We start from the raw sequence: 26,796 nt of genomic DNA on the forward strand, positions 1-26,796 counted from the left end.
TTGGAAATCATGTAAAAAAATGTTGGGATGTCAACGAGTACTCGAGTATCGCACAGTAGTACCGAGTATAAATTAACAAAATGATACTTGACTAGTCGGTTTCATGTTAAAATAGTGTTGTTTTCCTTAAGCTTAAACAAAAAGATTGTTTATTGGGAGCGCTTCCAGGGAAAATAAATACTAAACAAAATTACTACCAATTAAAATATGATTTTGCGTTTAACTGTCATATAAGATTCATAAAAACAGAGGTAGGACATATATATGAACAAGAGCACTTTTCCAAGACTTCCATTTTTAGGTCATTACCTCACCTCTGTACCGTAAGATCATATATTTCTATCAGGAGGACCTATTTACCCTACACAATTGAGAAATCGTTTCGTCCCAGAAAAGGTTGACAAGCTAATATTTTTTTTCAATGAGAACAAATTCGTTGCATCCTGTGTTTACCATTACCGTTGTTTGAGCAATTATTTTTTTTCTGAAAAAAGATATTACTTGATTAGATTATTGTCAGTTTAGATAATTAGTAAATGCAGTAAATAAGTTATCAATTATGGTGTAAAATTCTTCGGACTCTTATATAGTTCTAGATAATAATGTTGAGAAATCTAAGTTCATAAGGTAACGGCCCATAAAACATAAATTGGCTATAGATTTTTTTTGTTTTACCAAGCAAATACTCCAGTACTGCTCCGTTTATCCAACGAGTACTCGATAAGTAAATCTTCACCAAGTTGACATCCCTAAACTAAAATATCTCAAGAGCCTGTATCGCTCACCTGACTCTACTTGGGCTTTTGAAATCATAATATAAAGATAAAATTTTGTTCAATATTGCATTCCATTCTGTGGTTTTCTAAAAAAAAATACATTTGTATGTATTTTTTATGGGGTGCTATGTTAAACTAAGTCTCCCGCTGGCAGCCATGTTGGATGATGGATTGGTTATAAAAGTAACAACATTTGGTCAGCACCTCATTATAAGGAGCATTCATGCTATATATGGTTTCATTCCATTCAGTGGTTCTCTTAAAGAAGTCATTTGTTTGCATTTCCCATAGGGTCCTATGTTAAACTAAGTTCCCCCCCCCCCACTGGCAGCCATGTTGGATGTTGGATCGGCAACAAAGTAACAACACTTGGTCAGCACGTCAGAAGAAACATTCATGCTATGTTTGGTTTCATTACATTCAGTGGTTCTCTAAAAGAAGACATTTGTATGTATTTCCCATAGGGTCCTATGTTAAACTAAGACCCCCTACTTGCGGCCATCTTGGATGTTGGATCGTCGACAAAATAACAACACTTGTTCACCACCTCATAAGAAACATTCATGCTATGTTTGGTTTCATTCCATTCCCAGTTTATCTAAAAGTAGTAATTTTTATACATTCCCATAGGGTACTATGTTAAACTATAAAAAGATAAAAATGGCAACTACTATTACGAGGATGACAGACAACAAGTGGTGAGAAAAGCTCACCTGGCCCATGGGATCATTTAAAAATTAAATCGAATGACTTTTCCATACTTGTTAAACATTTACTACCACGATACAAATTCTAATTAACCAATTGAAAGTGGGAGATTGATGTATAAAATATTTACAGCGTTTATGTCTGAGGCAAGAAAAGATATACCAGAGGTTTGCCTTTCATGTGAGAGAATTCATGATACATATTGCTATAGTATAGTCTCAAGTGTATGCAGCTTTTTTTCATTCTGTATTCAGTTTTATCCAGTTTATCAATGGGCCATAGAAAACAGAAAACAATCATTTTAAAATGTTTTATTATTCTAATATTATGCTACAAATAAGAAAAAAATTTACACATTCAAAGAAAGCCCTATGTTTGACTGCTTGTTCATCATTGTTCATAGCAAACTTACTTCATTCTACCAATCTGATAAAAATGAACAGATCAGTATAACATAAACATAAAAGAGCAGAGGTCATGGGAAGTATACTGTAAACACATATATTATTAACATGATTAAGTGCACTTATTATTGCGATATTTGAAGATTTACAAAAATACATGATAAATTATAGAAACTTCATGAAAGTCTAAATTAAGATATATGTATCAAATATCAGTGGCTTGTTTTTATTATTGCCATATGTATCCAGTCAAATAATTCACAATATGAAAACCTCGCAATAATTTTTGAATTTACAGTAATTTAGACAGTCACATACGTAAACTCTACAATAGAAATCATTTGTCTGTCAAAAGCACAATCAGTTTAATACATCGGTATGCTCATTTTAAAATTTTCTAGATTGAAATATGAAAAAATGTTCGGAACATTTACAAGTGAAATGAACAGAAATTCAAAGAAAGTAGAATACATAGGTTTTTCTTCAAAAATAGTATAGATAATAGAATAAGATAAAACCAATCATCAATATCACTGTACAATTCATGATGTGTAAGTCAGATATCATAATGAAATAAGTACAAATTTTTACACAAATTTAAAAGCAAGGTTTTTCATGAAACTGGTTTCTGAGCGGTAAAGAACACACTACTGTATTCATATCGCAGCATAGATTTAGGATTCTGTGTATAGGTAGATCTTACATCTTTTTCCTCTCTCTGAAAATAGAAAACCAAAACTTTAGATATAACTATTTACAAAGTATGTAATTTTTCTTCCTTATGTTTAAGTTACAAATTAAATCATAACAGCATTAAGAGTTTATGATCTATTTCTGTATTATTCTAGATCTGTAACTTCCTTTTTGTCAAATTTTATTAACTCTGAGTGTCAGTCTTAAGATCGTATTTCAAGATGTTTTTAAAGTTTTGAATAACAGATCAATGTAGGACATTTGTTCTGTAATATATTTGTGAATCTGGCTGTCATTACCTGCTTTTGAACACATATTAAGTCAATGTCCTAATTTTCAATATCGGATGGAGGGACAGACAGATGGACAGACAAAAGTATACCATATTACATTATTAAATAAAAGATGCACAGTATCAGAAAGAATAGTATCAGTCAGAAATAATCATTTCCTATCACACTTTTTTCCCCATCTGATACAGAAAATGCTACCATGACTTCTAAGTTTCGTAAAACATATTTTTGAACAAAAGGACAACATTTAGAACAATGGATATATCCACATCATAAATAGCATACTTGCAATTGTCTATACCTGACTAATATTTCGTCTACAAAAGACTCATCAGTAGTGATCAGTAGTAATATAGCCCTTTGTATGTCAACTGATCATAAACAAACCGATCAAACTTTTAAAAAAAAATCCCAAATCTTCGTTCAATAATTTTTTTTAAAGATTTCAAACTCTAGTAATAGAAAAGAAGACATAACCAATTTACCAATAACAATCTTCTGGAAATGATTTTTTTTTTATATCATTAGAATGGGGAACTGTTAAAAGTGGCCATCCATACATTATTTTTTGCAAAGTTGAATTAATAAAAGTCTACTAGGGAATAATAAACCAAATATGCCACAAAATAATTTCTAAATATTTTGCCTTCTTAGATCCAGAAGAAAGGAAATAAAATAAGTTATTAACAAAAACCAATATTTTTTTTCAGCAACTTTTTCTCAAAAAGTATGAAATGAGGATTTTTGGTTTTGAGTCTTTGAAATAGCTACTTATAAAACTACACTTACACTAAAGCTTGATTGTAAACAATCTAAATTAAAATGAAATCATCTTAAGAGGAGAAAAATATTTCAACTCAACCAAAATGAGTATTTGTTTTTGTATTTTTGTATTTTTTTTTATTTTCACATGTCTATTCATATGCATGAATTGTATCAGAACTACAATTTTCATTCAAACATTTATTTAAATAAAAAAGCCCTTATAGTACTGTACCTGTATGACAAATCCGACTTGTTTTATAACTTTCTTTAATTCTTCATACGACAGTTCTATAGAAACTTCATTTGGAATGTCTGAGTAATGGTATAATAAAGGACCTAAAACAATAGAAAACATAAAATATCGATTTAAATATTATACTGTTTTACCAGTACAAAAGGTTGGATCCATTCTACCGTATAATTTTCTTTTAATGGTAAAAAATTAAATAATCATATTCAACAGATCACCCACCATCTGTTTTGCTTCATATCAAATTATCAGGATTATAATATACCATGTCATACAGTGATTAGAAAGAAGTCATATCTTTCATGTCTTTAAGAACCCAGGCATCTGTTTGTACAGACATAAAGTTGATTTGATTTTCTATATTCTTTATTTTGAATACAAATGTTCACTACTCTGTATATCTAAACACCCATTACTCTCTTTTCTTCGTTGAATTGCCCAATTGTTTCTCTTCTGTTTTTTTTTTATTTGAAAAAGATGTTCTCTATTCTGTAGCATATACAAAAAATGGCATCAAAGTATAGCAGCTGGGGGTATTTCTGGATCCAATGTTTTAGGATCCAGAAATTCCCCTTAGTAACCCTTGTATCAGATATTAAATTGTCTGTTATAATAGTGTTGTAATTCAGCATTTTAAAACTACCCAAATTAATCCAGTATCTTACAAATTTCAATATACTGTGATTCATTTATTTCTGTGGGTATAAATTTTCATGAATTCACAAATATCCACAAATTCGACAAAAATTGGTGTCCAACAAATAATTATGAATCCACAGTACAGCAAACAATCTCTATATTAGATACATGTATAACAACAGTGTGTAAGTGCTTGTTTTGTCATATCAAGATTAATCCAGTATTCGTCAAGTTTAAGAAAGTCAATTGAATTTATACTGATTTTACTCGGGTATAGCACTTTATGCTAAATATTTTACCTTGAGCCATATTCATACTTTACCATGGGTGTGTACTCAAAGTGTTTAAAGAACATCATTCTAGAATTGTAAGTAGTCACTTTATAGTTATGATATAATACATTGGGGAATGCTTGTTTTATCTTACCTAGATTAATCCAGTAACCTCCTGGTTTCAGATTATTGTAAATAGTCTCTATATATGGTATTATACAGAGGGGCATGCTTGTTTTATCTTACCTAGATTAATCCAGTAACCTCCAGGTTTCAGTATATTGTAAATCGTTTCTATATATATATGATATTATACAGTGGGCATGCTTGTTTTATCTTACCTAGATTAATCCAGTAACCTCCCGGTTTCAGTATATTGTAAATTTTCTCTATATATGATATTATACAGTGGGGCATGCTTGTTTTATCTTACCTAGATTAATCCAGTAACCTCCAGGTTTCAGTATATTGCAAATTGTCTCTATATATGATATTATACAGTTGGGCATGCTTGTTTTATCTTACCTAGATTAATCCAGTAACCTCCAGGTTTCAGTATATTGTAAATCGTTTCTATATATATATGATATTATACAGTGGGCATGCTTGTTTTATCTTACCTAGATTAATCCAGTAACCTCCCGGTTTCAGTATATTGTAAATTTTCTCTATATATGATATTATACAGTGGGGCATGCTTGTTTTATCTTACCTAGATTAATCCAGTAACCTCCAGGTTTCAGTATATTGTAAATAGTCTATTTTTTATGATATTATACAGTGGGGCATGCTTGTTTTATCTTACCTAGATTAATCCAGTAACCTCCCGGTTTCAGTATATTGTAAATTTTCTCTATATATGATATTATACAGTGGGGCATGCTTGTTTTATCTTACCTAAATTAATCCAGTAACCTCCAGGTTTCAGTATATTGTAAATAGTCTCTATATATATATGATATTATACAGTGGGGCATGCTTGTTTTTTACTTACCTAGATTAATCCAGTAACCTCCAGGTTTCAGTATATTGTAAATAGTCTATATATATGATATTATACAGTCGGGCATGCTTGTTTTATCTTACCTAAATTAATCCAGTACCCTCCAGGTTTCAGTATATTGTAAATAGTCTCTATATATGATATTATACAGTGGGCTGTGTCTATAAAGAATACAGTAGCAACGCAATCGAAGGTGTCTGCAATAAAAAAATATAGGAAATATATTTTGCAATTGTATCAAGCATACATTGTGATGTGTCCTGAAGTTATAGACCTATGTGTTTTAAGTGTTTCTATAATTTGTGGTTAGAATGTTTGGCAGTTTATGACAATATTTGTATAAAAAAAATCGTCAAATATTTAGATTTTTTCTTCAAACTGCATTCTTCAATGAAGAGGTATGGAAATCGTTTTAGAATTTAGCTGCAGCTAGTGCTTAGGCCAATCTTTAACCTGAAATGATGCATGCATATGAGATTCAACGATAATTTAATAAGGCCTGACTGTGATGGTCAGACCAAGAACAGCAATAAAACAGCTGGTTTTGTAAAATGCATGTAGTTATATGTAGTGTTATAAAATATCCTTTCTTTTTCAATTATATTGTTCTCAATTAAATCTTGACTGTTTAGATAACTTGGTTTTCTATTTTCATTATGGGTTTCATATTTTTCATTATAAAAGTAAGTTTTTAAATGATAAAAAAAATTACCTGTAGCCATCTTGTCATGAATCCAAAAAGGCATGTAAATACGCATCCACAGCATTGAAATATTGTGTTAATTTTTATCATAATTATCAGAAGCAATATTATATCATTTCATTCATTTGCAAAACTCAAATAGTTTTCTTTCATAACACTTGCAATGCGTTGTGTCTCTAACATCATTGCAAACCCAGATTTCAACATTAACAAAAGCAAAAGGTATGATAATGCCGTTTCTGGCCCCTTGAATTTTCACGCAAAACAAAAATTCTATAGTTACAAAATAGTGTCCTTCAGATGTTTACAAGTTTATCAGAAATCAGTATTTTCAAATATTTGAATTTTTGTCTAACACATCCAATTCAAACCTCTTAAATTTAATGCAAAACTGTAAAATTTAAAAGAACCTCATTTTGAGCTTTTGTAATAAAAATATTGATATATATATGAGCCAAAGCCTTCTCAAAATTCTATTTTACTATACAAGATATAGGATGTCTTATACAAAGATAACAACGGATGTGGGTAAAATACCTTCAATGGGAGTTTAGTGATTTGCCTCATATAATTATCAACCAGATGCTCCGCAGGGCGTAGCTTTATACGACCGCAGAGGTTGAACCCTGAACGGTTGGGGCAAGTATGGACACAACATTCAAGCTGGATTCAGCTCTAAATTTGGATTGTGATTAAGTAGTTGACACAGCATAGGTTTCTGACACAGAATGAATGTGTTCTAATGAACTTAAAATTTTTGTTTTCTCTTAGAGCAATTCACTATGCTGTTGAATATTAATCCTCTAAAAAATGTTTGAAGAAATTTTCTTTTTATTTATGAAATTTCAAATGAGAAAAATTGAACCCAATTTTTTTAATCACATCCCCCTTTCCCTTATTCCAAAACTAATCTCAATTAAAATTTCTAATGGAGTTTGCAACAATAACTACTCATTTGAATACATCATAAAATATTAAGACGTAAAAAAAATGCTTGTTATCACTGAATGGTAGAGATTATTTTAATTTATCAGTTGGTAGTAAAAAGTGAACATACATTGTATATTGTATATAACAAAGATTTAAGTTGATTCTGGACAAAGAAAGATAACTCCAATTTAAAAAAAATCTTGCTATTGCACAATATTTTGCAATTAGATATTTCTTGCTTACTATTCTGGACAAAGAAAGATAACTCTAATTAAAAAAAAATATTGCTATTTCACAATATTGTGCAATTAGATATTTCTTGCCATTGTGCAATACTTTGCAATTGAAAAGACTTGCTATTGCACAATACTTAATATAATAATTTTAGATCCTGATTTGGACCAACTTGAAAAATGGGCCCATAATCAAAAATCTAAGTACATGTTTGGATTCAGCATATCAAAGAACCCCAAGATTTCAATTTTTGTTAAAATCAAACTAAGTTTAATTTTGGACCCTTTGGACTTTAATGTAGACCAATTTGAAAACAGGACCAAAAATGAAGAATCTACATACACAGTTAGATTTGGCATATCAAAGAACCCCATTTATTCAATTTTTGATGAAATCAAACAAAGTTTAATTTTGGACCCTGATTTGGACCAACTTGAAAACTGGGCCAATAATCAAGAATCTAAGTACATTTTTAAATTCAGCATATCAAAGAACCCAACCAATTCATTTTTTGTCAAAATCAAACTAAGTTTAATTTTGGACCCTTTGGACCTTAATGTAGACCAATAAGAAAACGGGACCAAAAGTTAAGAATCTACATACACAGTTAGATTCGGCATATCAAAGAACCCCGATTATTCAATTTTGATGAAATCAAACAAAGTTTAATTTTGGACCCTTTGGGCCCCTTATTCCTAAACTGTTGGGACCAAAACTCCCAAAATCAATACCAACCTTCCTTTTATGGTCATAAACCTTGTGTTTAAATTTCATAGATTTCTATTTACTTATACTAACGTTATGGTGCGAAAACCAAGAAAAATGCTTATTTGGGTCCCTTTTTGGCCCCTAATTCCTAAACTGTTGGGACCTAAACTCCCAAAATCAATACCAACCTTCCTTTTGTGGTCATAAACATTGTGTTTAAATTTCATTGATTTCTTTTTACTTAAACTAAAGTTATTGTGCGAAAACCAAGAATAATGCTTATTTGGGCCCTTTTTTGGCCCTTAATTCCTAAACTGTTGAAACCAAAACTCCCAAAATCAATCCCAACCTTTCTTTTGTGGTCATAAACCTTGTGTCAAAATTTCATAGATTTCTATTAACATAAACTAAAGTTATAGTGCGAAAACCAAGAAAATGCTTATTTGGCCCCTTTTTGGCCCCTAATTCCTAAAATGTTGGGACCAAAACTCCCAAAATCAATACCAACCTTCCTTTTGTGGTCATAAACCTTGTGTTAAAATTTCATAGATTTCTATTCACTTTTACTAAAGTTAGAGTGCGAAAACTTAAAGTATTCGGACGACGACGACGCCAACGTGATAGCAATATACGACGAAAATTTTTTCAAATTTTGCGGTCGTATAAAAATTAATAAAGCAGCTATTTTTAGATAAATTTCATCAATTTCAATATGATATCTTTGCAATAAGTGTCCTGTTGATATCACCCTATTCATTTAAATATTTACTATTAAGGATTGAACATTTACTTTTTTTGCAATTTCAAATTCAAGGGCCAAATTATGGCTAATATCATACCTTTGCCAATCATGAACGGTTAGAAATTCAAAATTTAACCGTAGTTTTTTTTCTGAATTAATGGATGCATTTAAAGGGCCATCCACTTACAAACTGCATAACTCAAGGGTCTTTCAGTCTACTTTACTTGTGCTCTTTCTATAAAATTCAGAGAAAAGAATGTATAGCAATATAACATCTGATTGTATTTTTGAAAAGATCAGCAAGATGTTGGTAAAATCTTATTAAAGAGCAGCCAGGTTGACTACTATATATAACATCATTGATGAAATTCATTGCCCTTATTGAATAATTGATATGAAACAGAAACAGAATTTTAATGAAAGAAGATAGGGAAGCTGTATATCCACTCTTACAAAGATAAACAAATATTGGACGGAAACACTTTTTTTTTAAATTCTTATAATATTTTTATTTAAACTTTTTTATTAGTTTTAAATCAATGTTTGGTTCCTTTAAATTAGATATTTCCCTGATCACAATTCAATAATAACATCAAATCGGTTTGCTCTCTTCTTTTATTGCTTTAAATTTAAAGTTCCCATTTCTGATCATGACCTCAAATTGAACAAAACAACATATTTTCACACTTTTTTTTGGTTGTTTAACTTTGAACTTTTAAAGTTTATATTCAGGACGAGCACATTTAATGTGATATGAGTATGAACCCTGCTTTGTACTATGCTTAGCCATTTTTTAACATGCCAGTTCAACAAATGGAAAACAACTGTCATATTCATGAATTTGACAGGCATTTTCCAAAGATTTTGCTTAATTTCTAGACAATGTTAAAGCTTATATGAGATAAATATCTGAAAAATCTAACTTCTACCAAGAATCATCTTTTTAAAGTTCATTTTCAGTTGAGATTGATTAAAATCAGTGGCAGATCCAGGTGTTTGAACTCCCTTTTTTGGACAATTAATGCATTTAAATGGGTACATATGTGGACCCTACTCCTTTTATCCTCTATTGGGACCCCCCTTTTAAAAATGGCCTGATCCACCCCTGATAATTGATTGGTGCCTAATGTCATGTCAGCACAAAACATCAAGTTTGCATTGCAATCAAATGACAAATTCAGACTAAGATACATGAATTCACATGTTTTACAAACCTGGATCAGTGTATATTTCCAGGAAGTCTCCAGCAGCCATTGAGAAGTTAGAGTTAGGAGGTAGTTCTGCAGGATTGACATCAGGGAATTTACAACTAGCTGTCTGGTCCTCGGTGTAAGTATTGTTAGTCCATTGGTGTATCCACGGGTACAGGGTAAACGATTTCACAGCATTGCATCTACAAGATAAATTCTTAATTTTAGAGAATTATGTCTTTATGTAGATTAAGAGCTTGATAGATTTTCTAATCATGCTAATGGTACAAAAACTAAAGCCAAATGTAAAACCATAAGCAATGTTCAAATATTCAGTACAAGAACATGTTATTGATATATAACAAGCTAAGGCATGTAAGGAAAGGTGTTCAAAGAATATCTTACCAACACTATTTGTGTTCTGTGAATAATGAAATCTGTCTCAAATGCATATGTTCCTTCATAATGAACATGTGATTTTTATAGTTTGTTAGTATATTGTACTGTTTCATCACTGTCCAAGGTTATAGGGAGGGTTGGGATCCCAATAACATGTTTAACCCCATTAGTTTTCTTGCTTGAATTATTTTACTTTTGTAATTTCAGGGCCTTTTATAGATGACTATGTGGTATATGCTTTGCCTATGTTGAAGTCCATATGAGACCTATAGTTGTTAATTTCTGTGTCATATGATCTCTTGTGGAGAGTTGTATAATTGGCAATCATACCACATCTTCTTTTTTATAAAAATGAACTCATTTCCAACTATCAAGTTTCTCGTTTAGTGTTTCCATTTCAAATGTTACTATATATCTTAACCAAACACTTTAACCTTAAAACTTTAAGTTTTAACCTTTAAATTTAAAACTTATGGACAGAAGATCAGGCAGAAAAAATGGAAAGACAGATACATAGACAAAACAAGAATGTGTCCATAGTACATGGATACCCCACTCACACAATCATTGTTTATGTTCAGTGGACCATGAAAATGGGGTCAAAACTCAAAATTTGGATTTAAATTGGAAAGATAATATCAAAGGGGACATGTGTTCTACATTCCAAGTTGATTGGACATCAACTTCATCATAAACTACCTTGAGCAAAAACTTACAACGAAAAACTTTAACTTGAAGCGGGACAAACAAACAAACGAACTGAGGCACAGATCAGAAAACATAATGCCCCTCTACTATCAAAGGTTGGGCATAAAAAATCAGTATAGAGGTTTTGACACATAGTCCTTACTTGTTCAGTATAAAATTTGATGCCATCAACATAAACAGACTCCATTCATTTCCCTGACAACTGTATCCCTGTTTAGCTATCTCATATGCCAGCCTTCCCAAACCAGCACCAGGAACCAGTACAGAAATTTTAGATGGATCACTGAAATATATAGCAAATGCAAATACTTATACATGTATATTTTTTTTTACTAGAAGGTATAGTACTTACTTGTATCTGTAAATTTGAAAGATTAAAATTTTCTTTTCAAGGTGTTAATAAGGAGGCTTGTGGGTATAAAAAAAATCAGCAAAAATATAAACATTTGTTTTTCATTGCAAATTTTATTTATTACACTATTAGTTATTAATTAAGGGAGCTCGCTTCTCAGTTTCAAAGTAATTAACTTTTCAAAACACTAGTTTATATTGATAAGGAATTAATAAGGGAATCCAAAAAGCAAAAAAAATATATAGGTCACCGTGCTGGTTTTCGAGATATGAGCCATTGAACTTTTGGCGGGAAAATATTCTCTCTTGACTTTTCATAGCTTTATCATTGAAAAGTTAAAGTTCTCAAAAACTGTAAAAAAGTAATTAAAATTTTATAAGACTTTTACAGATGGCTTATCATTATACATGTTAGAGAATTTCAAAAAGAAAAATGGGGGTCACCGGGCAAATTTTTTCAAGGCATTTAAATGGATAAAACCAGAGGATTCCGAAAACCTGACAAAAAATCCAAAACATGACAAGCCAGCTTCCTTAATTTATAAATATAAATATGGTACAAAAATCACCATGACAAATCGATTTGGTTTGACCAGAAATGACTTTAAAAATGTTTATATCATTGCAAAAGCTTCAAATTATCTCCCTTTGGTGCAAAAATGTTATTTTTTTACGTTTAAATTGAAATATCTTTCTTAACTCATCAGTGACCTATATTTTCTATTATTGTTTTCAAACAAGCTTTACATAAACTAAATAATTGTAAAATTTAAGCGATTTCTGTAATTTAGTTCTTTTTTTATTTCGATATTACCAATATTTCTCCTATTAGTTCAACAGAAAAAAAGGACATTAACAAAAATGTATGCTTCATTGGGTGACAGATTGCGAGCTTAACTGAACGGTTACCCCATATTTTTATTTAATATTTCTATTAAATGTAAGATAAAGTTTAATCATAGAAAAAAATAGAAAAATCCTATATTAGAAAAAAAAGTTGATTTAGACCCGCGAGCCTCCTTTATAATCTTACCTAAATTGCCTTCAAAAATTAACTAAAATGTCCAGTAAATTTTTCATTTTTTGGAACTAGCCCATGAAACTCTGTTCTTGTTTGCTTATGTTATCTTCCTTTAATGTTCAACCTTTTTATCTCAAGAACTTAACAGTAAAACCTACATTTGTACTGTGTACAATTGTAATCAGCTAGGTAACTGTATGTGAGAGGCCTATTGAACAAGGTTTAATGGAGGTTTGTAAAGGAGCACTTTTTTAAAGATAACATACATACATAGGGTAGTAAAGATAACTATTAATGCATTACAATTAAACACTTCATTAGAGCAGTTAAGTCCAGAGAAGATCTATGAAAGAAAAAGAACAAAATCTATCTTAAATACTGTAATTTTTATTACATCTTCAATATTTGTTTTGGCAACACTATTAAGTATTTATATTTTAAATTATATTTTTCAATTCTACAAACATCTGAACGCCTTATTTTCTCTGAGATTTTTAAGCATAGCATTAAAATGAAGCTTGCTTAATTAGTGAATATAATTGTACATTTGCATTGTCATTTTTTTTCTTGTGTTGCTTTGATTGTTTGACAAAATATTAAAGGCTTGACAAAAGGGGAGGAAACTTCTTAAGAGATGCCTACTTAAACTTATCTACACATGGTAGTTTCTTACCTCCCCTTGAAAGATGTCATACTAACACATCACTATGTTAGATCTGTACTTCTTACAACAAAAAGTAACTTTTATATTTCTTTAAAATTGTCATTATTTCTATGAAAACTTGAAAAAAGCTGCCCTTTATTTCTATTAAATCCTCTCTCCATATTAATAAAAAATATTTCCTTTTTTAAATATCCCTACTATTTTGACTTTGGAAACTTTTCACAAATCTCCATGACAATAGGAAGATAACAAGCCTCTCTTTCACTGTGACCGTCTGCACTCCAGTCTCGTACAAACTGTTTTATTGTTGTTCTAACTTTGTCCATATCAAACTGTGTAGGTGGAACCTCTTTTTCATCTTCAGTTGGCTGAATAATATACAAACAAATCAATTCGCCATTTCAAATTCTAATGCATTCTGGGTAATATTTTTAAAAGCTCACACCAAAATGCTGTTGTTGGTTAAAAAAAGATACTTAACAATAGAAATTTAACCAATGAAGTAATATGTTTTTACATTTTGGTGTACGAACAATTATGAGATTATGTTACCCATAGATTTTGAATGGGCAAATTGAACATTGTTATATATATATACAAATTATTCTGTTATTTTTCTCATTTAAAATTTGTCTACATTTGTTATTTCAGAACCTTTTAAAGCCAACTTTGAGTAATGAACTTAGACAATTTTTGAAAGCCATTCAGTGACTTATAGTTGTTAATATCTGTATCATTTGGTGTCTGGTGGAGATTTTTCTCATTGAATTGGCAATCATACCACATCTTCTTTTTAAATTTATTATATTTTATTTTTAGGCCAAATGTTACTTCTATTAAAATATTTTCAAAGAGAAATAAAACATGAACATGATGAAATTAAATTCTATGAATTGGATTGTTGTATTTGTTCACATCTGAAATTAATGAATGAATATACAAAAATAAAAATATGCAATGAATACTATCAGCAATAAAATTGAGAAAGGAAATGGAGAATTTATCAAAGGGACAACAACCCGACCATAGAACAGACATTATTCTTGTAAACTCGTACTGTTTTTGGATATAAGAATTTGATCATGAATATTTAAAAAGACATATTATTTTTGTCTGTGAATACATGGAATAATTGACATAAAAAGTGTGAACAATAAATTGAAAATCTGCTTGAAATACATGTAAACAGAAAAAAATTTAACATTAGAACTTTGAGTCATCAATGCTATTCAACTTCTTACTTTAATTGGTTCTTTGAACATTTTTGATTTGAGCATCATTGATGATTCTTTTGTAAACAATATGCAATTCCAGTATACAAACTATTAATCCTGGTATCTTCATGTATGCTTCGATTATTTATTGTGAAAATTATCACAAATTTCTCAAAACTACATGTACCGGTACTTTTATATTTATTTATACCTCATGAGTTTTATTCTCAAACATGTACTCAGCATCTTTGATCACTAGTTGAATGATTTCATAGTTATGGTCAACACAGTTCTGGATTAAAGTCAGGTTGTCAAGGTAACCAGGTAACATCTTTTTATGACTATCAGACAAACTCTGGAAAGACTCCACTGCATTTTTTACTCTTTTTGATGAATGTATCCTGAAACATGTGAAATGAACATATTTTTTTAAAGGAATATATGTGAGTTATATATCATCATGATCATTTCCAGAATCATGATAATCATGATAATATTGATAACTAGCATATATATATAATCAAAGCCTTAAAGGCTGTTAAATCAATTGCTGCCAAGTTAATGTTTTTATGACTTAAATTTTACATCTTTCAGGTGTAATTTTACATCTACACACCAATTTGATTCCTTGTTCGACGGACCTGCCCGCACCTATTTTTTTCAAAACAGATTTTTTTTTTTTTTTTATATTCCCGCTTCCCGCATACGGAAATGTAATCATGTCAATTTCCCACACCATTTTTTTTTTGTAAATATTATAAAAAGATATCAACATTTGTTTTTAAAATCACAGTCTAACCTGTATAGTGTATAACGATTTTAAACAAAAAAGCACCCCACCACACTTTGTAAATATCTGTGAGAATATTTGTTTCAGCATGAAACCTATTTATCCAAAGTGGGAGTGCTCTGATATAAATTTATAAGAGCGGAAATACCTGTAAAGAATAAAAAATTGGTTTCTTTCCCCTTTACTTATATTCCCTATCAAAAAATGTTCGTTGTTAGAATAAAGTACAAAGAACTTCTGAAGGATTTGTCTTCAACTGCAATTATATTGTATGCTGGCGAAACAAAAACTATCCATAGCCTCTGCATGTTTATGCACCTGTCCTGATTGATTCAGGGGCCTGTCGTTCAGCAGTTATCGTTTGTTGATATTGTTCATTGGTATTTTCCTGTTTGGATATATAAATTAGATCGTTGGTTTTCCTGTTCGAATTGTGTACTGTACGCTAATAATTTTGGTGTCCTTTATAGCTTGCTGTTTGGTCTGTATCAAAGCCCTGTGTAAAAGGCCGTACTTTGACCTGTGTTTGTTATTAACAGGTTGAGAACAATCCTCCCTCAGACAAGGGGTCATTTTACTGATGTAGAAAAGAAAATAGAAATACCAAGAATTTTGTATAGTTCTTCTATACAAAACCATTGCAAACTTAGAATTTTGTACTCAAAAAGAGGAGAGTTACATCATATTTTAAACAACTTTTTCTAAAAGAAGGGTCCACTTACATGACTTATTTTGAATAATATTAAACTGTTAAAGTAAATGTGTTAATTTAACATGGTTCAAGTCCAGGAATATTACAAAATTCTTGGACATGTTTTGATCATTTAATACCAGATAGATATATAGTTCTTTGAGAAAATATGAGCCTTTTTGTACAAACAAATATATTATAACTTATATTGATCCCTCATAAAACATGTAAAAGGGATATTTATAACATTAAGGGGTTGCCCCCAAACTGATTATCGGATGACTTGGATGGTGAATTGTCTCATTGTCAGTCACACATACATAGACCAGATTTAATTATTTCTTGGTGAACAGAGAAAAAATACTTCAGAAATTTAAGAAATGTCAAAGTACAAGTGATAAATCAAGTTTTAATATTGTCAAAACATACTATTTTATGTTTACAAAAAAAAATTATAATCGCTCGCCTTTACTTTTTTGCAAATTAAATATTTTTTTATTAAAATTTTCAAATCGCTCGCTCGCCCAAAATTTTGGAGTCCAAAAATCAGAAGAACAAGAAATTAAATTGGTGCGGCCTTACAGGTGTCTTGTCTAGTTAGAAGTAAGAAAATTTTAACTTTTTATATCAATTAAAGACTTATCAAGCAGAAAGTCATTTTAAAATTGTTTTATATTTCCCAAGGAGGCGAAACGTTTACCGGGCTAACAGTGGATGCAAATATATGTGCAGAAACAGGAAAAATAATAAGTCAATGAAGAAATTTTGATAGTACTTAAAACAATACGCTGCCGTTGGTAAAGAATGTATACAACTGGGATATTTCCAGGCTTCCTTTTTTTTTTAAATGCATTATAATACATGTAATAGTGATTATTTATATATCCATGATTCAGTTAAAGTGTTTCTCATTTTTCCCTTTTATATAGATTAGACTGTTGGTTTTCCCGTTTGAAAGGTTTTACACTAATAATTTTGGGGCCCTTTATAGCTTGCTGTTCAGTGTAAAGCAATTTGAAAGCTCCATGTTGAAGGCCGTGCCTTGACCTATTATGGTTTACTATATAAATTGTTACTTGGAGGGAGAGTTGTCTCATAATTACAATGTAGCACCCATACCACATATTTCTATATCTAGTTAAAGATTTCAACTCAATTCGTCCCAGAAAACAAAAATAACATTGCAAGACGTCATAATTATGTAGACTACAGTAGGATTTTTGCATAGAAGCAGGATAAATACATGAAATATTTATGCCAAACTCGACTTTCACAGTAGAGCTTAAATATTATCAACTTTCAGGAACATTGCAAATAATTAGGGAGCTACCATTTGATTTTCATGGGGGGGGGGGGGAGGGGTAGGATGAAATTTGAAAAAAATAGGCAAGATAGGAATTTTGAGTAAAAAAAAGGCAGGATGAGACACTTACAAACTAAAGGCTCTAAAGAGCCTGTGTCGCTCACCTTGGTCTTTGTGAATATTAAACAAAGGAAGAGGATGGATTCATGACAAAATTGTGTTTTGGTGATGGTGATGTGTTTGTACATCTTACTTTACTGAACATTCTTGCTGCTTAAAATTGTCTCTATCTATAAATGAACTTGGCCCAGTAGTTCCAGTGGAAAATGTTAGTAAAAATTTACAAAAATTGTTAAAAATTGACTATAAAGGACAATAACTCCTTAGGGGGTCAATTGACCATTTCAGTCATGTTGACTTATTTGTAAATCTTACTTTGCTGAACATTATTGCTGTTTACAGTTTATCTCTATCTATAATAATATTCAAAATAATATATAACCAAAAACAGCAAAATTTCCTTAAAACTAACAATTCAGAGTCATCAACCCAACAACGAGTTGTCCGATTCATCCGAAATTTCAGAGCAGATAGATCTTGACCTGATAAACAATTTTACCCCATGTCAGATTTGATCTAAACGCTTTGGTTTTTATGTTTTAAGCCAAAAACTGCATTTTACCCCTATGTTCTATTTTTAGCCATGGCGGTCATCTTGGTTGGATGGCTGGGTCACTGGACACATTTTTCAAACAACATACCCCAAAGATGATTGTGGCCAAGTTTGGATTAATTTAGCCCAGCAGTTTCAGAGGAGAAGATTTTTGGAAAAGATTACTAAGATTTACGAGAAATGGTTAAAAATTGACTATGCACTGGTTCTCCGTTAAAGCGCCCATTTTATGACGTTATTTTGTCCCACCATTAGAAAGCAAACCTAACGACTTTGAATAATATACCCGTAGCTTGTTATACTTATATCTGAGAATTTTAGATTTCTTTATTATCTATATTTTTAATTTATATAAAGTTTAGTATAGTTTTCACAACGATAGTGATCGTACCAGCGTACCGGCCGTCCATAATGTTTTCTTCGTAAACCTGAAAATTCCGTAGGTGGATAAAAGACCAAGCAGGACAAAATATTTAGTACAACACAGAGTGTGATATAAGTAAAATTTGATCATAAGGTTACCATAAATAATTTTATTCATAACAATGGTCATTTATTCCAAATTGCATCAGTCTGAAAAACTAAACACAGTTGAAAACTGCAGAGATTTGTTAAGCATGTAATCTCCGTGGAATGGTCAATTCTTAACAAACACCAATTTTGTAAATAAACTCCAAATCCAACAGATTGATAACGGTGTCAACATTTAATTTTAGAACAACTTTTATCTTCAGATACTCATATTATGGTTCATAAATGACAAAATCGTCGAAATGTAACCTCCGTGGAATGTAATCTCCGTTGACGTTTTGATAAAGGGTGCTTTCTATCACGTCCGCACTTTTATCGAGTATGGCATGCCAAATAAAGATATTGATATTTATAAAGATTGGTGGATATATTACTTAAATATCAATAATATATTGTTATCAGAAGACATACGAAGACACCATGTACCAATTTTTATTAATCAATTGTTTGAGTGTAACAGAGTTGCTTATTTCTCAAATCTAGAAGCAGAAGAAAAAAAAAACGGACATTTTATAGCAAGTAAATAATTTGAACCCGTTATCAATATTCAAGATATGAAACTTCTATGAATAATATAAATTTGATATTTAATTCAACAAGATTTAACAATTATGCAACTGCAAGTAGCCATACAAATTGCTCTTTCTTATGAGTTTTTCGTATTGCACAAGGAGGGAAGCTTTAAATTACACAACAGCCCGCTCGGATTTTGCTTTTTCCACATGTTCCACCGGCCCACCACGGGCAGCCTACATGTACCCTAGCTATAATCTCATTTTTTGTAATAATAGTGATTACAAATATTTTATCGGGGCCTTTTATAGCTGACTATGCTGTATGGCCTGTGCTCATTGTTGAAGGCCGTACGGTGACCTATAGTTGTTATATCTGTGTCATTTTGGTCTCTTGTGGACAGTTGTCTCATTGGCAATAATACCACATCTTCTTTTTTATATTATCTGCTTTTTTCAATTGACTGTACTTGCCAGTCTTTTAATTAAACAAAAGAAATTGCATGACCACTCCTATGGTTGGGCAGAGTGGGTAAGCTAGAAATTTTGCCCACCCGGTGCCCACTCCCACTGTGAACGGGTGGACAAAACAAAATGTACCTGAGCTGTAGTGTACTTTCTTTCATTAATAAAATGAAATTACGACGTCGGCCTAAAGGGCATTATATATATTATTAACAAAACCTTGTACAACATTTTTTTCGAAAATACATTAAACAAAACAACCCGTTACAATGATACACTGTTTATATATTACGGTCTGTTTAAGGTGATCATGAGGGAGTCTACATTTCTGAACTCTGTAATTCTTTTGGCCATTTTTCTCTAGTCAGTAAGAAATATATGCACTTTTCTGTAAAATTCTTATGTTCAGTTCCTGCATTTGAAAACTTTTGAATACTATAAAATTTTGACAAGATATATTGTCTTGCCTGTATCAGTAACACACGTATGACGACACTACTCCATATAACCCCCTTTTTATTCTGTCGCTGTACTGCTTAAATGGTACCATATATCAATTAGAATTAAAATCAAACTTGAAGAACAAAAACACCAAGTATTTCATTTTTTTCGAAATATGTTGGAAAGCTGAGATAATTTACAAAAGTAAAGATGACATGAGATATATTTGATCATATTTTCCTTGTGATCTACTAGTAATGTAGAGCTGAACGTTCAGAGACAGTACCGCTGTAGTTAACCGACATGAAAGATACCTGAAATCGGAGAGAATAACAATTTGATCATGAAAAATAGATTTTATCCTTAATTGCTTATCTGTCCAACACAATACAGAAAGAAACATTGCTTATCAATCAATTGTTTCGGGAGCATATTAAAATTTATCTAATATTTTTTTGGTACAAAATAAAATAGTATACCCCCGAAAAAAATCGAAGACAATGTCATCCGTCCTCAAGCATTAGTATGAAACTGAGGACGCAATAATTATAACAATGTTTGATTTTGCAAATCCTTTCAATTCAAATCAATTGTCCATTACTATGTTTTAGAATTATAAAGATACATTTATAAGGTTTCACCTCAATCAATCAATGTTACAATCGACTGATTTGACTATTTTTGTCACAGTCCTTTTCGTCATATAGCCCATCAACTCATTCATTTCTTTGACATCCTTATATTTCAAATACTCGTCGCTGGGTGTAAATGATGAAGATAAATTAAAAAAAAACGCTTAGGACGCATGAAATTTATATCTTGTTTTTCACCAACTATTGTAGATCTTTTTGTTGCTTATGCTTATCATGGTCTGACATCTGTCACAAACTATTTTTTCAAAGTGTGTAAAATTATAAACACAATGTAGGAGGAGGGTGTAAGGTTAAATTTGCCTGCAATAGGAGACGAAATGATACGTTAACTTATGCAAGATCGGAAGTTTAGCGAAAAACACCGATGCTTATGAATGTATGAAAAATGCATCGTAATTGCAATTGAACAGTTGCGTTTACTACCAATTTGAAAGTTAAACATTTCATCCGGAATGATCTACTACAATATTGTCAATAATAAATTTAATATGCAGAAGACGCAAAGATTCATTATTCTTCAAATCATTTATTTCTGTTATTTTTATTTTACCTTTTTTTAATTTTAATTTTTTTTTACCTTTCAACCAAATAATGTTATTTCTATTCTTAACTTGATTGCCTTTTTTCTTTATTCTTTTTTTTAGGGATGGAGATGTGGGGAGGGGATGTTGTCTTTTTATTTTAATTTGTAAACCTGGCATCTCATATATCTTGAATTATTTCAAATTACTATCTGATATTCAAGCAGAATAGGATGCATAATTTTACTAGCATAAGAGGATCTAGTAGAAGAAGCTGTTTATTTGGTCGTTTATTGTTGTCTTTAAATTAAAGTCAGTGAGAATAATAGACTTCAGCAAATCATTAAAGAGGATGAAAAAATAATCTATTAAAATGATTTTATATTTCATATTTTGCTGGATTATTTTTTGTCGTGTTTCTCTCATCGTTGTTTTTTTTTTATATATTTATATTGAACCTTTTTAAATTATTTATCACCAAAAACGCATGCAAGATCTTATTTTTGTTTTGAAATATTCTTCTCCCGGTCCACTGAGCGTTCAGAAAACATATATCAATAAATCTTATATCCTATATTTGTAAATTGTAGTATTATAAAAACTATAAACATTATCAAATAAGTGATTCGTTTAAACTTTGGTCAGATATTGTCAGTTACATAGTGTGTTAGTGACCTACATGTAATACGATATATACGGGGTCAGTAAATTTCATAATGGAGTTTGAGCCAAAATAAAACCTCATATGGAATTTGCTGACCCTGTATATATATTGTATAAGGTCACTATCACACTATGTAACGAATTTACTCTACCGACTATTTTGATTTGTTAAATGTATACTGGAGTTGTCTCATTTAAAATCATACATCTTCTAATTGTTATATTAGAGTGTTCAATTCTAAGGACATACTCCCATTGGTCTGCACAAAAAACTAATAGACACTTCTCGTCTCTCTCCTTATTTCTTTTTTTAAATTTCCAACACATTGAACCCATCAAAGATACAAGAGTTGAGTTTCGGCTTCGAAAGAAATTTTCAAAACAGTACTAGACCAAAGCAAGGGATTCAAGCGTTATACGCCATTCTTGTGCATTCTGAAATTTAAACAGATTAAAAGTTATATACATGTATTTGTTTACGGTATAAGTATGACCACATCAGTGATAAGTCATGATAACACAGATTGGTAAATAAGATATAAATGATGAAAAGGAGGAGGATTCATTGGCGAATTATATACATATTCGGGTTGAAAGCATGTTAATATGATATCAATATTTATCCTGTTTGTACAGATCGGACATCCTGACTGGATTGTTTAGCATACTTGTTCACACGGAAAAAGCCAAAAGGCAGATTTATCACCTAAATGTATAAATTTGTGTTGAAGAGATAAAAAAAGACTTATATTATAATGCAGACATGACTGAATAGTATGCTTAATTTAAACTAACAAGAAAAACGAGGAACGAGAGATAAAAGTTTACGTGAATTAATAAAAACAAATTGTTAAGCATTTTGGTATTGAAAATCACGACGTCAAAGGAAATAAAATGAAGTTAAATATTTTTTATTTTTATTTTCTTTCATCTAAACTGTCTCGATCATTACAAATTAACGGTAAAATATTACATGCTGAAATTTATAGGGTATGTAGAATACACTATCATGACTATGAGGATAATCTATATGTTCTTTATTGAAAGTTTTGATGCAATTTATATTTTATCATTTTTTACTCTGACGTTGGGCGCTTTAACGGAGAACCAGTGTATAAAGGGCAATAACTCCTAAAGGGGTCAACTGACCATTTCCATCATGTTGACTTATTTGTAAATCTTACTTTGCTGAACATTATTGCTGTTTACAGTTTATCTCTATCTATAATAATATGCAAGATAATAACCAAAAACAGCAAAATTTCCTTAAAATTACTAATTCAGTGGCAGCAACCCAGCAACAGGTTCATCTGAAAATTTCAGGGCAGGTAGATCTTCACCTGAGAAACAATTTTACGCAAGTCAGATTTGCTCTAAAGCAATTTAAAACAACAATCATGATTTCCAATACACCTTATCGCTATTTGTCCGCCATTGCTGGAAATCACACAGGTTCCCGTAAAATTTTGACGTCATAAAACAAAATGTCTGACGCCACAATGGAAAAGTGATTGTTGTTGACGTCAAAAGTTCAAGCGGATGGGTCAGCCGGGAATAGGGATAAGGTGTATTTATTCAACTGGAATGTGAATTAAAATTGGGCGCGAACGTGTAGAGTGCGAACGGACCTTGGGTGCGAACTTGAGAGGTGCGAACGTGTAGGGTGCGAAAGTGTATTGGGCGCGAACGGACCTGATACCATACCACTATATGTCAATTGGTGGATTATACCTCAATTGACCAATTGGTGGTTATTCCCGACCTGTTTACCTCTGTTCTATTCTGTCCAAATCTTCTGAAGGAATTTATGGAGGCGGAACATACATTTTCCTGACATAAAAACCGATATCTGACTCGGTGCTAAGAGTTTGGAAATCCGTTCCCCTCAGACCTTTGAAAACACAAACGGAAGTTGATACCAAAAAATAACACGGACAAGATAAATGTAGAAAGAAAACCGTTTGAAACCATGCATAATAATGCATATTTTTTGTACTAGATGGGAAATAGATATGTATGGAGGATTTCTGGAATACCTATAGTATTTGAACGCATTTATTATGCGTAAAAAGTGCTCTCTTTCTAACTGCTCCTCGTCTTTCGAATTTTCGTCTTCCATGTTTTCCAGTAATCCCGGATCTTTTTATAATCAATCAATTTTTTTGTTATGTGAAACGCATTTCTGATCAGGACAAAAAGGAATCGCATTAAACCACAAGATAGATGTAGCAAATATTAAACAGCCATGTACCTTCTTCTTCTTGGTATAAGCCTCCTTTAATTAGGAGCACCTCCAAATATATATGGAGTTTTCCCTTAACTTAACAATTATTTAAAATGATAAAACAAAATTTCCAACATATGCACAGCACATATAAATAAACAATAAACAATAGAAATGTCATGCAAGGCATATTTACATGGACCTTTTTATTACAAACTATTCTACCATACAAGTATTGTGTAACGTTTTTCGTTTATTACATGCATCACTGGGTTTAATCATTTTGGTGTAATCAGATTAATTATTCTCATTAAACGTTATCAAGTAATTAGCCTGGGGTCCTGGCTAGTCTTACGACGTGCAGCTAGATTGGGCCGGATCCCAGGCTATCAAGTAATTCATTACAATCTATTTTTATCGCTTTCAATCAGATTGTACTTGTTAAATGTCAAATCAATCATGTTAATCAGCAGGTGCCCCGTTACGATGTTGATGCAGGTGTCTCAGTTGACCTCACTCGGCGTTTCAATTGACCTTAGCTCCGGGCTCCGGGCTCCTGTAATTTAGCTCCTGTAGAATATTTCTTTGTTCAGAGTCATTTAACCATATTTTAATCAGGTTATTAGAGTAGTATAAAAGAGAGAAATAGTTGTAGATACGATATACGATATACGAGGAGAGACGATTTTGTGTACGAGAGGTGCATATGAAGGAGATTTAGGATTATGTCACCGTATTGTTGAGCCTGCAGTTTAGATGTTGTAAACTTATATTACTGTTACGTGTAGTTTGGATTATTGAATAATACAGTATTGAACTTTTAATCGACTTTGTGTTTATGTTAACTTGCAAGTCTTCGTTCAGACTATACCAGGATCCATTTATTTATTTATGTGACCAGGATTCCCTTAATCACGCTACCAGAGATTTTTAGGGTATTATCCCTGTTAAAGAGAATACTTGGCATTTGTCGTTCCGTGTACGAGTGAAACGTAGACACCAAACAATACAGCACACACACAAGAATACACACTCTAGTTTAAGTCCTCATACTTAAACACTTTTTCGTCACAATATTCACTTAAGTATGTGACTTAGTTTTATTTATATTTAAAATTATGTTTCATTTGAATTTGCTTTTTAATATGCATAAAATGTACATTAAAAGGAGGTTTCATTTAATAAGATCTATGTATTAACATAATAATAGGTTAAGATGTAAGAATTTAATAAAATCTAAAAAGGCAGATTTTCTCAGTGGAATGTTATATGTACTTCATGATCAATTGTATATTAAAATCTTTAAAAAGTTATAAAAACTTGTTTTGTCACCATCAATAGATTTTAAAAGGTTATATAAATGATAAGCACCATATAATAAATGTATAAGGCTGTTGAGGATAGGAGTGATCTTTAAATATTTAAGATTCTTACAATTATTATTAAATTAAATGACAGACTCTGTGTTGGTACTATATATATGTTACTTATGATAATCATTGTTCTCATTTGGTTGTCAGTTCTTCCACTTTATGATATATGTATCTTTATATAACTATATATATATATGCACATTATGTGTTTCTATTAGTTGTCTAAAATTTCCAGTCTCTCTATGTGCATTTGAAATAGCATGTTTCTAGTTTTGTTTTCAATGTTTTCCATGAATTTTTCACAGCTATCAAACAACTCCTTGTATTTTAAACAGTCTATTAGCAACTGTACTATTGCAGTTTTGCTCATGAAGGTGCAGTTCCATTTTGCTGGAGTGATTTTATCAGTGATCTCTTTTCTTATATCAAGGAAATATTTTTCTCTCATAGTACTGAGTATGGGACATGTTGTCATTGGCAGTTTTACATAATTGGCAAGTTGGATCTACTGTATATGGAGTGAATTTATGTTGATCTGCCTGAGGTATGTATGTTCATGCAGTTATAATTCTAGTCTTGATTATTGCTTTTCTAAGTTCAAAACGAGGCAAATGCTTTATTTTCCAGACTTGGTGATGTTTATTGATCTCGAAGTTTTCCGTATTCATGAATTTTAAGCTAGATTTTCTTTCAGATTCTATTAAGGTCTTGTCCTTCCAAAATTTGTCTACTTTCAGTTTGATAGTTCTTTTCCATTGTTCTTTCTTTGGAACATTGCTTTTAAGTTGTATAATGGTTGGAAGTTCATACAGATCTAAGATATCCATGTAACTCTAGAAAAGAAGCTATTTTTGTTATCAAAATTTGTTGTTATTTGTCTTTCTATAAGCTGATGTATTTTTTCATTTTCACATGTTAGTAGTGCAAGTAGGAGAGACAATACTCTTTTATGAATTTCTGCTTCTATTGGTAGTGCTCCTAACAGTAGTAATACTGCAGAATTGGAAGTTCTTTCTGGAAGAGATTGTAACTGGCGAAGATTTTTTCTATGAAATTTTTCCAACTGTTCAATATCAGATCTGGTTAGAGGTAACACTTCTAATCCATAAATTAACCTTGGAATGACATAAGTTTTGCAGATTTGAAATGAGGTTGGGGGTCTAGACCATTTGTACCGTGACACCCTGATCCCATAAGAGCATATTTAGTTCTTCTTGCTAATTTTATTCTCTCTTGTACATTTATATGACTTTCGTTGTTTTCAGCTCTTGTTAATCCAAGGTGTACAC

The 26,796-nt window shown here is 31.1% G+C and overlaps 1 protein-coding gene across 2 annotated transcripts in view; it reads right to left on the bottom strand.

The window, feature by feature from the left end:
- The window catches only part of LOC139496044 (carnosine N-methyltransferase-like), a 68,361-nt gene extending 44,268 nt beyond the window's left edge, over window positions 1–24,093 (bottom strand). The window contains exons 1-8 of one of the 2 annotated variants that reach the window (XM_071284473.1): window positions 23,947–24,093; window positions 14,879–15,068; window positions 13,652–13,821; window positions 11,560–11,700; window positions 10,335–10,513; window positions 5,887–6,000; window positions 3,872–3,975; window positions 2,498–2,606 (exon numbers count right to left, since the gene is read on the bottom strand). In XM_071284473.1, coding sequence (XP_071140574.1) covers window positions 2,502–2,606; window positions 3,872–3,975; window positions 5,887–6,000; window positions 10,335–10,513; window positions 11,560–11,700; window positions 13,652–13,821; window positions 14,879–15,068; window positions 23,947–24,029 — 1,086 coding nt within the window. In that variant the 5' untranslated portion in view covers window positions 24,030–24,093 and the 3' untranslated portion in view covers window positions 2,498–2,501. Of the gene's footprint in view, window positions 1–2,497; window positions 2,607–3,871; window positions 3,976–5,886; window positions 6,001–10,334; window positions 10,514–11,559; window positions 11,701–13,651; window positions 13,822–14,878; window positions 15,069–23,946 lie in introns of those variants that run through there. The other variant, XM_071284474.1, reaches the window with a different exon arrangement.
- Window positions 24,094–26,796: the final 2,703 nt, after the last annotated feature.

This window comes from Mytilus edulis, chromosome 11 (assembly GCF_963676685.1).
Source record: "Mytilus edulis chromosome 11, xbMytEdul2.2, whole genome shotgun sequence".
Lineage (NCBI taxonomy): Eukaryota > Metazoa > Mollusca > Bivalvia > Mytilida > Mytilidae > Mytilus > Mytilus edulis.